Source organism: Perognathus longimembris, chromosome 7 (genome assembly GCF_023159225.1).
Source record: "Perognathus longimembris pacificus isolate PPM17 chromosome 7, ASM2315922v1, whole genome shotgun sequence".
Classification (NCBI taxonomy): domain Eukaryota; kingdom Metazoa; phylum Chordata; class Mammalia; order Rodentia; family Heteromyidae; genus Perognathus; species Perognathus longimembris.
The window spans coordinates 11,516,502-11,525,771 of NC_063167.1; the positions used below are offsets into that span (position 1 = coordinate 11,516,502).

The 9,270-nt window shown below is 47.2% G+C and overlaps 1 protein-coding gene across 3 annotated transcripts in view; it reads right to left on the bottom strand.

Moving 5' to 3' along the window:
- Positions 1 to 9,270, bottom strand: part of Capzb (capping actin protein of muscle Z-line subunit beta) — a 110,160-nt gene that overhangs the window by 48,916 nt on the left and 51,974 nt on the right. For all 3 annotated transcript variants that reach the window (XM_048350369.1, XM_048350370.1, XM_048350368.1), the window contains exon 2: positions 3,352 to 3,441. In XM_048350369.1, the coding sequence (XP_048206326.1) occupies positions 3,352 to 3,441 (90 nt within the window). The remainder of the gene's footprint in view (positions 1 to 3,351; positions 3,442 to 9,270) is intronic.

A 9,270-nucleotide genomic window follows, 5' to 3' on the forward strand; every position in this document is an offset into this window, starting at 1 on the left:
TTGAAATAGCTTAACAACAGATTTCAGATGGCTTCGTTCTAGCACAATGAGATTAATATGCAATAAAATGATGTTTTGGCCATCTGCAAGAGATGGTCATTTCCCACCAATCAGAGAGCGCATCATAATCCCAAGAGAGAGTGAAAGCTCCTGCTGGAAAGAAAACAGAAAGCTGATCTGGCATGGTAAGTCAGCTGCTTGGCCCAGCTGCCCAGGACACACCACATTTCTCTTTAATACTACTCAGTAATCGGCCCACTCGCTGACCGGGATAGACTCCCCTACAGTGCCTGGCTCTAACTTCTGAGTGAAGCCATTCCGCTCAGGGAAACGCTGGCAAATCCCAACATTCTTGTTAGCCTTAACACCAGAGTCTCTCCTCTTTTTTCACGGCTGCAAGCAGGTGAACATTCCAGAGGTGGCTGTGACAGGCTCTGAAAACGCCCAACCTGCCTGGGTTACGAATCACAGGCCAGGGTCGGGGCTTTAAGCAGATGCAGGGCAGAGTCATGGATTCTCTGAAATGACAGACACTAAACCTACATTTAGACTCCAGAGCCACAACAGGACCATCAGCCCAGCTCAACTGTTAACAATTTAATTCTGCAAATTCAGTTAAAAAGGAGAAAAGAACTGCTTTTGAAGCTGGGTACCAGTGGGCTTTCCTGTTCAAACGCAGCCCAAGCAGAAAAGTCCTTGAGATACCAGCGGCAAAGCACCAGCTCAGCAAACACGAGGCTCTAAGTTCAAGCACTAGTAACAGGAAAAAAAGCAAAAAAAGAAGGGTGGGCAGGGTGGCTTTTGAAAGATTAAGATGCAGTTTTAGAGAAGGAGAGGGTAAGGTGTGTCTGATGTGGTGTACGATGTCTCAAACTCCTCCCTTCATTCCCTTTTGATGCTGTGACTACATTCAGCTCAAGGAAAAAACTGGCATTTGCAGCCAGATTTTTTTTTAAAATAAAAATGGCAACATACACAGTTCTGAAAGATGTAGAGATAGACGTCCTGGGCGGAAACACAGAGCTGTAAGACAGCCCTTCGCTGCCATAGGAACAAAGCAGCCTGTTCAACACCAACAGGTCCACAGAGAGAAATGTGCTCATCCTTTCTGACTTGTACGTTTGAGATTTGTTTCTCAAACACAGTAATAACTGAATTGGCAAACTCAGTTGCAACTCAGCCAAGTGTACTTTCTTGCTGAGTTTAAGAGGAAATCTGAAAGCCCCCGCAGCTGCGGGGAACAGGGGCCTGATGGCACCTCGAACGCTGGCCCACCTCACACATTCCTGAATGAGAACAGGCAGGGTGTGCCACCAGACCACACTTCGGCCTCGGAGGCCTGCTGCCAAAGAATTCAGGCCATGAACAAGAGGCGGCCAATTCCCTGCAGAGGATATTCGACTGTCACACCACACCAAATCCCTCTGGCCCATCATTTCTCCTCAACTGCCCGAGGCAAAACTATACAAAAATCAGACCCAGCCAATCCAACCATTAGGTTTAAAACTCAGGATGTGGGCTGGGACTGTGGCTTAGCGGTAGAGTGCTTGCCTAGCATGCATGAAGTCCTGGGTTCGATTCCTCAGCACCACATAAACAGAAAAAGCCAGAAGTGGCGCTGTGGCTCAAGTGGTAGAGCACTAGCTTTGAGCATAGTGGGACAGTGCCCGGGCTCTGAGTTCAAGCCCCAGGACTGGCACAAAACAACAACAAAACAAACAAAAAAGACGCAGGAAGTTTCCCATAAAAATCTGAATGTTTCTCCCCACCCTAGATGACCCTCTACCAGTCTCTCACACTCTGCTGAGACTCTCTAGCACAGACTTTCATTGTTTTTGGTTTTTTTTTCTTTTCTTTTTCTTTTTTTTTTTTTTGGTTGGTGGTAGGGCTTGAACTCAAGGCCTAGGTGCTGTCCCTGAGCTCTTTTTGCTCACTAAGGCACAGTTCCATTTCATGGTTTCTGGTGATTAACTGAAGAAAAGAGTCCTAAGGACTTTCCTGCTCAGGTGGGTATCAAATCACAATCCTCAGATCTCAGCCTCCTGAGTAGTTAGGATTGCCAGATCTTCAGTTTTTTTTTTTTTTTTAACATCCCCTTTTCTCTTCACTTCTAGAACCAGACCCCTATGTGGGGCTGGCTTTTGCAGCAGGACCACTGACCTCACAAAACCTCTCCTCATTTCCTGACTCACTACAGGTAACACGGCAGGTTTATAACTCCTAGGTGCTCGATTCTCTCTTTGCACAACTATTCCTGGCTGGGAGCTGGTGTCCCTATAAATATACAAATGGCCCCACTGCACTTGTAGATGACACTAGTCTCCGGCTACAATATTTTTTTCCTGGTAAAACTGCCTCAAATCCATTCAATGGATTAAATAAATCACCATAGCAGAGGAATGAGATTTCAGACTCCTAGTTTAGCAAACAACACTGATGAGCCAGCCATGTTTGGCAGCTGATAGCCACACACAAAATACACACAGGACACAATGGGAAAACAGACTGTGGCTTCCAGACCTGCTAAATGATCTAAGCAAGACGGTTGGTCCCTTAGGATCTGAGTTTGCAGATTTTTTCTTTTCAATTTTTTCCTGTGGTTTTACAGATGTTTTTGAATATTTTAGCATTTCCAAGTAATATTTTGGGGCCAGTTAATCTGAGACTTCATTTTGAAAGAAATAATCCTGAGTATTTACAACTATGTGGACGGGAATGTGGCTTAGTGGTAGAGTGCTTCCCTAGCATGCATGAAGTCCCTAGGTTCAATTACTCAGTGCCACATAAACAGAAAAGGCTGGAAGTGGTGCTGTGGCTCAAGTGAGAGAGTGCTGGCCTTGAGCAAAAGAAGCTCGGGGACAGTGCCCAGGCCTTGAGTACAAGCCCCAGGACTGGCACAAACTAACTAACTAAATAAATAAAATAATAATGAAAATAAAGCAAAACAAAACCACAAAATTATGTAAGGGCCTGGTGTAGTCATTTTATTGAGTGCCTGCTGGGGTGTGGCCTTGAACTTGCCATGATCAAATGTTCAAATTTCTAGAAACTGAAGACAAATTAACTGGGGTAGAGGGGAGTGGTCACAATCAACTTTAAGACTGGGGGAAAATTCTAATCAACTTTGTAATGCCTATGTTGGACTTAATCAACAAAAATGGTCTCAGAGAAAGGGCCCCCATAGGAAACTTGTCTTCCTTATGTGGAGGAAGCTCTCTCTGCCTAATGCTAGATTCTGGCTACAGAGAGAAAGGGTTTCCTGCGTTTTGAATTCCGCATGGGAAGAGCAGCACAAAAGCAAGTGATTAGAAGCCATGGCCTCCAATGAAGCCACGTGAAGAAGGCACGTACCAGGTCAATCAGGTCGCTGAGGTTTTTCTCGATTTGCTGTGGAGGCAGGCGCCTCATTAGGTCCAAGGCACAGTCCAGCTGCTGATCACTCTGTGGAAGAAGAAAAAGAGTGCTTAAGTCACTTCTGCTACCACTCAGGATTCCTTCTTAAAAGCATCCTCTGGTTGCTGTTTGCTTGAGGCATATTCTGAAACCCAGAGTTCCTTCCCCGCCACTCCCCACCCCCCCCCCCCCCCCGCCTCCACCAGGGCTGGGCACAGAGGATGTTCAGCAAGCTGTCTATCCTCCTGCAAGCAGCCTCTGCATGAGGTCCCGAAGGAAGCAGGGCACAAGGCTCCAAGCCCTTCCTTGGTATCTGCTCAGTAGACCTGGCAGCTGCAGGTGTGCCCGCTCCTGGCTGTTCCATGGTGAACAGGCTCCTGCAGCAGATTAGGTTTGTCCAAGTGTGAGCCTCAGGTAGCACTGCCAGAAAAGATCTTTGGTGGGTTTCATGCCACGGAGAAACCGGGCAAAGATGGAGTGTTAAAAGATGGAGGGTTAGGGCTGGGAATATGGCCTAGTGGCAACAGCGCTTGCCTCGTATACCTGAAGCCCTGGGTTCGATTCCTCAGCACCACATATAGAGAAAACGGCCAGAAATGGCGCTGTGGCTCAAGAGGCAGAGTGCTAGCCTTGAGCAAAAGAAGCCAGGGACAGTGCTCAGGCCCTGAGTCCAAGCCCAGGACTGGCCAAAAAAAAAAAAAGATGGAGGGTTAAAAGTCCATCATCATTCATTCAACTATGCCCAGGAAATTTTCTGAAGCCTTGTGCAAACGAGACCTGAGCTCACTCCAGCCGGCAATGTGGACAAATGACAGGGCAGCTGACTGCTGCATGGGGTGCTGGGAAATGAAAAGTACTCATCTACTGGGCATCTTCAGAAAGCTACCCAGTGTGCTTCACCATGCCTTCCTCACTTACTACTTAGAAGGTAACTATTTACTAAAGGCCCCTATGTCCCAGTCACCATAAATATACAGACAATAATGCCAACAAGGAAGGGGAGAAGGAGGAGGGAAAGGAGGAGGGATTGGGGCCAAGATGGTAAAGTGAAGTGAACTGGGGAGGGGAGCAGCTCAGAGAAGGTGGGAAGGGTGGATCGGGGAAAATGGCAATGATCTTTGTCCGCCCCAGCAATGCAGGCAACCAGTGAGGAAAGTAGAGCCCTCAAAACACGCCATTTGGGCATAATGAGACCCCACCTTTGAACATCACCACTTGCATCCAGGCCCACTAACCACAAGTAATCAGTGGAGCAAGGACCCCTTGATATCCACAAAGACAGAACATCTTTCTAGCCAGAGTCCATTTCATTTCCAGATATCGGCATGCCATCCGTAGAAGGATGTTTAAAACAAAAGAAAATCCCTGTGCCTTGCTTGTGGTGGATCAGTGGCCCCTCAGCCTGGGACACACAGCAAACTGCCTGTTCTGCAAAGAAATGAAAACCAAGCCAAAGCACCCAAACCAAAACCCCCAGCAGAAACCCTATCACTTGTTTTACTTAAAGAGACGTTCCGGCGGCTCCCAGCTCCTAACTTGGTCTCACAGGTCTACGCCAACCCATGTCAGGCGAGGCCACGGCAACATGGGTTTGGCTTGCTGGCATGAGAAGGAATTTTTACACCATGCCTGGGGCAGAGCACAGATAAACTGACTTGACTCCTGAGAGGCATCTTCAACTCCCAGGTCTGTTGTCCATATAACTATGACCCTGGGCAAGTTCCTCATCCTCCACTCCCTCCGCTCCATGGAAACAGCTCTCCAGGTAAGAATGAATGCAGGCTGGGAGGCTGCGACCCTTGCCTGTAACCTTAGCTACTCGGAAGGCTGATTATGGATCAAGGTTCAAAGCCAGCCCAGGCAGGAAAATCCATGAGACTCTTCAATCGAATTAACCACCCGAAAACTTGAAGTGGTGCTGTGGCTTAATGTGGTAGAGTGCTAGCCTTGAGCAAAACAGCTCAGGGACAGCGCCCAGGCCCCGAGTTCAAGCCCCATGACTAACAACAACAAAAAAATATGCACAAGGGGTATGTAACACATGGTAGTTTGTGTTTACGGATTGAGGAATTATGTGCAAATATACACACAGGTCTTACATATTTAGAAAATAGCTTTAAATGTACTTTATCCTTCTCACTCAACTGTGTTGGAAGTTTGAGTCAACTGTTCACACTTCTAATGGCTAAGTGTTCCATGCTGGGCAAGAATGGAACCCTACATGATTCAACTGCAACTTGCTGCAAACGGTCAACTAGTGCTTCTTAGCCAGGAGTGGTTTGGGGAAGGCAGCCCCAATCCTTGCAGGAGACGCCAAGTGTCGCGCAGGTGCAGATCCGGCTGGGAAAGGGAAGCTGCCAGTGTCAGTAGGAGGGGCCAGCGATGTCCTAGAAGTCCAGCTGTGTATAGGACAGCTTTCCCACAATGGCTGGCCTGGATACTGAGCCTCAAATAATCACTTAGGAGTCCTGGTCAAAGACAAGACCTGTCTCTAGAAACTACAATTCTACTCCAAGACCACTCACAGGCCCTCTGGCCTCTGGAAACTAGCTAGATGTTAACCATCTTTTTCAGTTATAACTAAGCCTAGCTAATTTGAAACTAATCTGGAACATTTCGGGATTCATAAAGGATTACATAAAACCTGGGCAGTGTGATCCAGGAAAAGAAAGACATAACTTGACCAGAGAGGGCCAATGTGCAAACACAGCATCCGGACCCTCTGGGGGGCCAAGGGGCCTCTTCACCTCCCAGCCAGCCAAACCATCCTTACCCCAAAGGCCAGCCACAGGCGGCCGGATGACTGTGCCTCCTGCCAGCACCACACTTTCCCCAAACCATCAAACTCACATTGTGCATTCGTCCCAATTAATCTTAATTGGAAATGTTTCACAGCAAATTTCTAGGGCTAAGGATGTTTAACTATCATTAAACTAGGAAATGACTAAATGCTTCCCCTAAGTGAAGCAACATGGGAAAGCTTACTGACAGCTTGTAAAAAGTTAAAATTACAGTTAACTGGAGCCACTCACCGGGAGTCAGCCCAAACCGTAAGGGGTCCAAACAGAAAGAGAACTAAGAAACATGGATGACTTACAACCACACAACACATATGAGACCCCCAAAAACAGGACAATGGGGGGGGGAGGCCCCCAGAGGTCAATGACCTAGGATGCAGCCACATTCACAAGAATGTGGCAGGCTGGGAATGCGGCCTAGTGGCAGAGTGTTTGCCTAGCATGAAGCCCTGGGTTCAATTCCTCAGTACCACATAAAACAGAAAAAGCCAGAAGTGGCTCTGTGGCTCAAGTGATAGCCTTAAGCAAAAGCAGCTCAGGGGGGCTGGAAACGTGGCCCAGCAGTAGAGTGCTTGCCTTGAATACATGAAACCCTGGAATCGATTCCACAGCACCATATATAGAAAATGCCAGAGGTGGCGCTGTGGCTCAAGTGGTAGAGTGAAAAGAAACCAGGGACAGTGCTCAGGCCCTGAATTCAAAGCAGTGCCCAGGCCATGAGTTCAAGCCCCAGGACTGGAAAAAAAAAGTAACAGTGGACTGTTAGACACAAACATACATACATGCATGTGTATATGTGTGTGCACCTTGACATGGCAGAGCTTTTCCTCTTCTGCTTCAAGCCAAGGGAATGAAGAACACAAAGTTCGGAAGAACAAGGAAGGAAATGACAACAAGCCACCAGAGGCGACAGTGATGCGGCCCCGGCTGCACGTGGAATAGGAAGGTCCAGGGCACTCATGATGCCCGGACCTAGGCAAAACTTGCATTACCAAGATGGCTACTGGACAGAGGCTCAAGGTAAGTTTTTCTTTTTTTTTTTTTTTAGGTCCAAGATGGGAACTCAAACTCACTACCTGCCTCTTTCACTCACGGGCTAGCGCTCTACCAACTAAACCACACCTCCAGCCCCTCAAAGTAACTTTTTAATAGTACTAGAGAAGAATATGAATGGAAAACAAGTGAAGACAGGGTTTTGGTCTTTCCAGTCACAAGATGTGCATTTGACTTAACCTTGTGACCTGAGATTTGAACTTGACGGACTCTAAAATTCCTTCTAGATGGCCCATGGCTTCTATCCTACCCAAAGTACAGACAGACACATACCTCAGTCCCATTTGCCTCATCCTTCAATACAACCATCAGTCAGGATTCAGTCCCATGCAAACTAACAACTAGGTGATACAAACCAACAGCCACATACTGTGTGCTAACCTTGGGTCAGGCTCCGATTGTGGTCCATGAAGCTCTGTCCCAAACACTCAGCTAGGTGGCAGTGGCTCATGCCTATAATCCTAGCAACTCAAGAGCCTGAGCAGAGAAATCCACAAGACCTTAGCTCCTTGGAACTGAGGTACACCAGCCATGAGCAAAAGAAAGCCTAGCTGGAACACTAGACCCTGAGCTCAAGCCCCAGTTCCAGCACAAAAACAAAACAAAACAAGAACCAATTGTCTGTAAGTCAGACAGCCACAAGGCGGTGTAGTGTGGTCAGTAACAGGGCGCAGAAGGTCCAAAGACACAGGCACCACTCACGGCACGCTGACTTTCCCAGGATCTCCCTCCCTTGTGGTTTCCTTTATCCACAAGGTCTATTTATTTTGCAAACTGTCACCCCTTGACTAAGACAGCTTCTTTGAAATGTCGACTGATTCCAGACACCCCGTTCATAAAATGAGCTCTTACCCTCCCACCTCCCACTGGTGGTGTTCTGAATTGAAAAATAAATAGCTGAAGAATGACCATTTCATTACACCCTCCAGAATTCTCTGCCCATTCAATTCGTCATTCCCTAATTATTTACAGAGTGTCTCCTAGGTAACAAGCACTGTTTCTGATGCTGAATGGTGAACATAAGGTCTTCTTAGAGCTTATGATGCTGTCAAAATCAATAAGGGCAAAGAGCAAGGCCTAAGACCTTAAGGACATGGAGGGATATATGCAGGGTGTGTTTCCCCACTTCACCCCAAGGAGGCGCCACAGGGAGCCAGCCTTCAAGGTTCATCACCTGAGGCAGGAAATGTTTTGGTTTTTGGTCTGTTTCCTATGACTTAGAGAGGAAGCACACAAAACAGCTTAAGCTATCCCATAACAAGTAAAATAGTATTAATATAGACAAGAACAATTTTCCAGAAAATAATGGACGTCAAAATACTACAGCACAAAATGCCCACTGGAGAGTTCAGACATAAGTGTTGTTAAATCATCAGCTGTCAAAGCTGGCCTACTTAACAGATTCAAAGTCCACATGTACAGCACAAGGGGATGCCAGGAATAGAGGACAGGAATAGAGGAATAGCCTAGGGTAAGCCCGAGCTTGTCCTGGAGCCAAGGTGCCCTCTAAGTGGTGCCATGAGTCCCAAGATGTCTAAAGAGCAGGCACAGGAGCCAGGCTATTGTCCCAGGCCCTCAGGAGTGAGCCCCTGGGCCTTTTGGGCACAGCATACCTACAGTAGCACAGGAAAAGGAGGTGTGCAGAACACTGTTAGCCACCCAGTCTGAGAGCACGATCAGGTGCACCCGGCATAGGGCAACTGTGCCTTGCTGCAAAGGACAGAAGGCCAGACAACTCCCCGGAAACTCAGGGGAGCTCAGAGGCTCTGGCTTACAGCCTTATCTCCAACAGTTTTCTCTATGTACTTTATAGATGAAGTATCTGTGCTGTGTTCTTTACCCTTTTCACCTTTAAAAGTCACACTTCTGGGAAGGTTTAGGAGCCTCTTGAAGATTTTTCCACAGAGAAACAACACTGTGCATCTAAGAAGGTAAAGTAGACTGTATTTTCCAAAAATAGCCAAAACTAGCTGGGTGCTCATACCTGTAATCTTAGCTATTCAGGAGACTTAGATCTGAGGATTGT